The sequence below is a fragment of the Lipotes vexillifer genome, unplaced genomic scaffold (assembly GCF_000442215.2).
Source record: "Lipotes vexillifer unplaced genomic scaffold, Lipotes_vexillifer_v1.1 scaffold71, whole genome shotgun sequence".
Lineage (NCBI taxonomy): Eukaryota > Metazoa > Chordata > Mammalia > Artiodactyla > Lipotidae > Lipotes > Lipotes vexillifer.
The window spans coordinates 7,495,793-7,499,790 of NW_006793703.1; the positions used below are offsets into that span (position 1 = coordinate 7,495,793).

Sequence of the window (3,998 nt, forward strand, 5' to 3'; positions counted from 1 at the left end):
CTAATTTATCCCTCCCTGCCCCCTTTCCCCTTTGGTAACCATAAGTTTGTTTTCTATGTCTGTGAGTCTGTTCTGCTTTGTAAATAAGTTCATTTGTATCATTTTTTAAGATTCCACATATAAGTGATATCATGATATTTGTCTTACCTTTCTGACTTCACTTAGTATGATAATCTCTAGGTCAGTCAATGTTGCTGGAAATGGATTCTTTCTTATGGCTGAGTAATATTCCATTGTATTTATATATATACTACATCTTATTTATCCATTCGTCTGTCAGTGGACATTTAGGTTGCTTCCATGTCTTGGCTATTGTAAATAGTGCTGCTGTGAACATTGGGGTTCGTGTATCTTTTTGAATTAGAGTTTTCATCTTTTCTGGATATATGTCTGGGAGTGGGATTGCTGGATCATATGGTAACTATATTTTTAGTTTTTAACAGGCTGAATATTTAAAAATATATATATATACATATATTTTAAGAACATACACACACACACACAAATGCTGCAGATCAGTAAAATTCTACAAAGAAATAATAAAAAGACAACTGAATGTTAAAAAAGGGGCAGACAAGTCAAATAGTAACTTTATAATAGAAGATGTTCAAATGGCCATGGACCACATGAAAAGGTGCTCCATATTACTAGTTGTCAGGGAAATGCAAATTAAAACCACAACGAGATCGAGATACCATTCACCTCCACTAGAATGGCCCAAATTAAAAAAGACTGACAATACCAAATGTGAAAATGTAGAACAACTCTCCTACATTGTTGATGGGAGCATGAAATGCTAGAATCGCTCTGGAAAACTCTTTAGCAGTTTCTTGTAAAGCTAAATGTACATCAACTTTGTGACACAGTAATTCCACTCCTAATGGCCTGGGCATTGAGATTTTAAAAGCTCCCCGGGCAATTTTAATGTGCAGCCAAGAGTGGGGAGACCACTGTCTTTGAGGAAAACCTAGGACAACTTTGGTGTCCACCAAGGAAAGGAAACCAGATGAAGGCACAAATTTTTGCAGCCATTGGAGGCGGCAAAAAGGGTAATTTGGGAAAACTGAGAGGAGGGATTGGAGTTATCAAGAACAGGTCCTGGGAGGAGGAAGCGGTACTCAGCAGCACCCACAGCCGGCAGAACCAGGAGCCACTGTGGTCATGGGCTGTGCTTTGAAGCCCATAAAGATCTATGTCTGGTATACCTTTCTCTCTGCTGAGCCATTTAGGATGTGATTTGAGGAAAGCCTTCCCGGCTAGATTCCTGTGCAGGCAGGCAGAGAATGCCGGTCTCCACAAATAGGCCTTTTAGCGAGGCTATTTTGGCAGGTTCCCCAACTAGACTGACTGGTGCTTGGTACCAGGCAAAGCACTGTCCTCATGAGCAAGTGGAGTAGAGCCAAGGGACACACACAGGCTTTGACATCCAGGGCACCCACTGAGCAAGTATCTACCTCTCTTTTTCTCCCACTCTAAAGCAGGTGAATGTACATTTCTGAATCAGTGCATTTTCAGACAAAATGACCCATCCTCTGGTTCCTGTAGGCGTTTTAATGTAGTACCTCTTGAAGCTGAAGTGATGACATCATTGTTCTTCCAAGTTTGTCTTTTCATATCTATGTTTCCATGAATATTGTGGAGCTTGAGGAGGATAATATAATTGCCATAGTAGTGAATATGTTTAAATTCTAAGCTAGCACCTATTTTTGTTTGTTTGTTTGTTTGTTTGTTTGTTTGCGGTACGCGGGCCTCTCACTGTCGTGGCCTCTCCCGTTGCGGAGCACAGGCTCCGGATGCGCAGGCCCAGCGGCCATGGCTTACGGGCCCAGCCGCTCCGCGGCATGTGGGATCTTCCCGGACCGGGGCACGAACGCGCGTCCCCTGCATCAGCAGGCAGGCTCTCAACCACTGCGCCACCAGGGAAGCCCTAGCACCTATTTTTTTTTTAAAAAAATTTATTTATTTGGCTGTGCCAGATCTTAGTTGCGGCTTGCGGGATCTAGTTCCCTGACCAGGGATCGAATCCAGGGCCCCTGCCTTGGGAGCGTGGAGTCTTAACCACTGGACCACTGGGGAAGTCCCACTAGCACTCATGTTAAGAAATAGCAGTCATGTGAAAAACCAACCGTGCTATCTTGGGATTTAGATATCATTTCATAAGAGGTGATTTCTCATGGTTTGGCTCATACCAAGCACTAGTAAGCTATAGTATACAAAGAATTTACACTGAGTACTTCACTTTATTTTGTTCATTTTATCAAGACACACCTAGACAACCAATGCTATTCTACTTGCCTAGGCCATGTGTGGAGCTTTAATTATTTTATTCTGCTGTGGGTGGGATCATGGATGTAAAGTAGAGAGACTTGGAGTTATACTTTAGAAAAGAAATTGGAATCGGTTTCTGAAGGCTTTATGAACACTCAGAGGCATAGTTATGAAGAGCCCATTTCATGTCCACTCTCAACATAGATCCGGCATCCTGGGATCTGCCTTGCGGTCCGCCCTTACCTTTAGGCTGCTCTGAGCCCGGAGCAGAGTGGTCTCCACAGCTCTCTTCAGCTTGGCATTGCCTGAGATCAGGATGACTGTGTGCCCTGAGGGGCAGGCTGCCAGCATCCCTGCACAGACCATGACCCCGATCTTGTTGTGCCACAGCATCAGCAAAGGCACCGAGATGAAGGTGGCGCAGAAGGACACCACATACAGGCAGAAGAAAGACGAGACTCGAGTGCTTTGATGTGGGCCTCCAGGCTGGGGTCCCGAGAGTCTCTGGTTTTGGCCCTCCTTGTCCTCATGTGCCTCCCCAGGGAGACAATCAGCACCCCAGAAGAAACCAGAAAAAGCAAGAAAGAAGGGATGAACCCCAGGCTGCAGAAGAGGAAGGAATGAAAGAAATTGAGTTTTCTCAGTTTCTCAAGTGAGTTCTGTATTGTTATTCATGAGTAGCATGGTTGCAACTGAGAAGTGAGATCTACTGAAAAAGTCCCACAAATAGAGAACAGTGCAGACACAGGAGGAAAAAATAGCGCCCAGGAGAATCTGGGGGATCTTCCTGGAGATCCAGCTTGCCAAGCGGAGGAGGAGGGTGTGAAAGAAATGGACAGTCTTGGAGCAGTAGAGGAGACTAAGGCAAGTGGTGAGCCAGAGGCCAGCTTGATTCACGAGCATCCAGAGCACGAGGATGGTCTGGTAGCAGAGGCTCAGCGGGTCTTTTATCCACTGGAAGTGGGTAAGCTGGATGGCATCCAGAAAGAGCAGCCCCTGCAGGAAAAGCCAGGTGAGGCTGAGATTCAGCAGAACAAGATCACAGTTGCTCAGTGGCCACCTCCTCACCATGACCCAAAAATTCATCAAGAAAATGAAGGCATTGACCTGGATCCCTACTGCAAACTCCAGGTCTGAAAAGAACAGAAATGCATTGCTGACTTCATAGGGCACAGTTACAATGGCAGTCAGAGTCACCATGATGTCTCTTCTTACTTGGCTAATCTAAGACTCAGATACCGCCCAGCAGAGAAGGGTGAGTGTACATTCTGAGCCACGACCTTTCCTTCAAAAGACATCCGACTCTTGCTCTAGAGCTATCCCAGAGTGAGTGCATAAAAAGTTCTGACAGTAAACTTAGAGGGATATTGTTGCTTTAGAATATCTCTTGGATACACACAAAGGCTCATCATAAGAGTAGAAGAATGATGGTTCTATCTCTTGGGCGATGCAGAAGCTTTGAATAAACCCAGGTGTTTCTGTAACAACAGCCTTCCCAGAGGACCATGGCCTGGCATCAGGCGTGCAAATAAGACAAGGTCTTGATTTCCCAAGCCCAGTTTTGCACGCCCATCTGGACCCACATGAGTGGAGAGGAGAGCAGGATTTGCTTATGGGTTTTAAGGAAACTGGCAGCAGACAAAGCATATATTCTCTGTGAACTAAGGTTTGAGATGGTGCCTCTTTCCATTTGCATGCCTTCTATCACCCCTGAGGGTGACTGATCATAG

The 3,998-nt window shown here is 45.2% G+C and overlaps 1 protein-coding gene across 1 annotated transcript; it reads right to left on the reverse strand.

The window, feature by feature from the left end:
* Positions 1-2,463: 2,463 nt before the first annotated feature.
* On the reverse strand, positions 2,464-3,468 carry LOC103069328 (taste receptor type 2 member 38). Its single transcript, XM_082931391.1, is given in 3 exon segments — positions 2,464-2,723; positions 2,726-2,918; positions 2,920-3,468. Coding segments are annotated over 3 exon segments (1,002 nt in total).
* Positions 3,469-3,998: the final 530 nt, after the last annotated feature.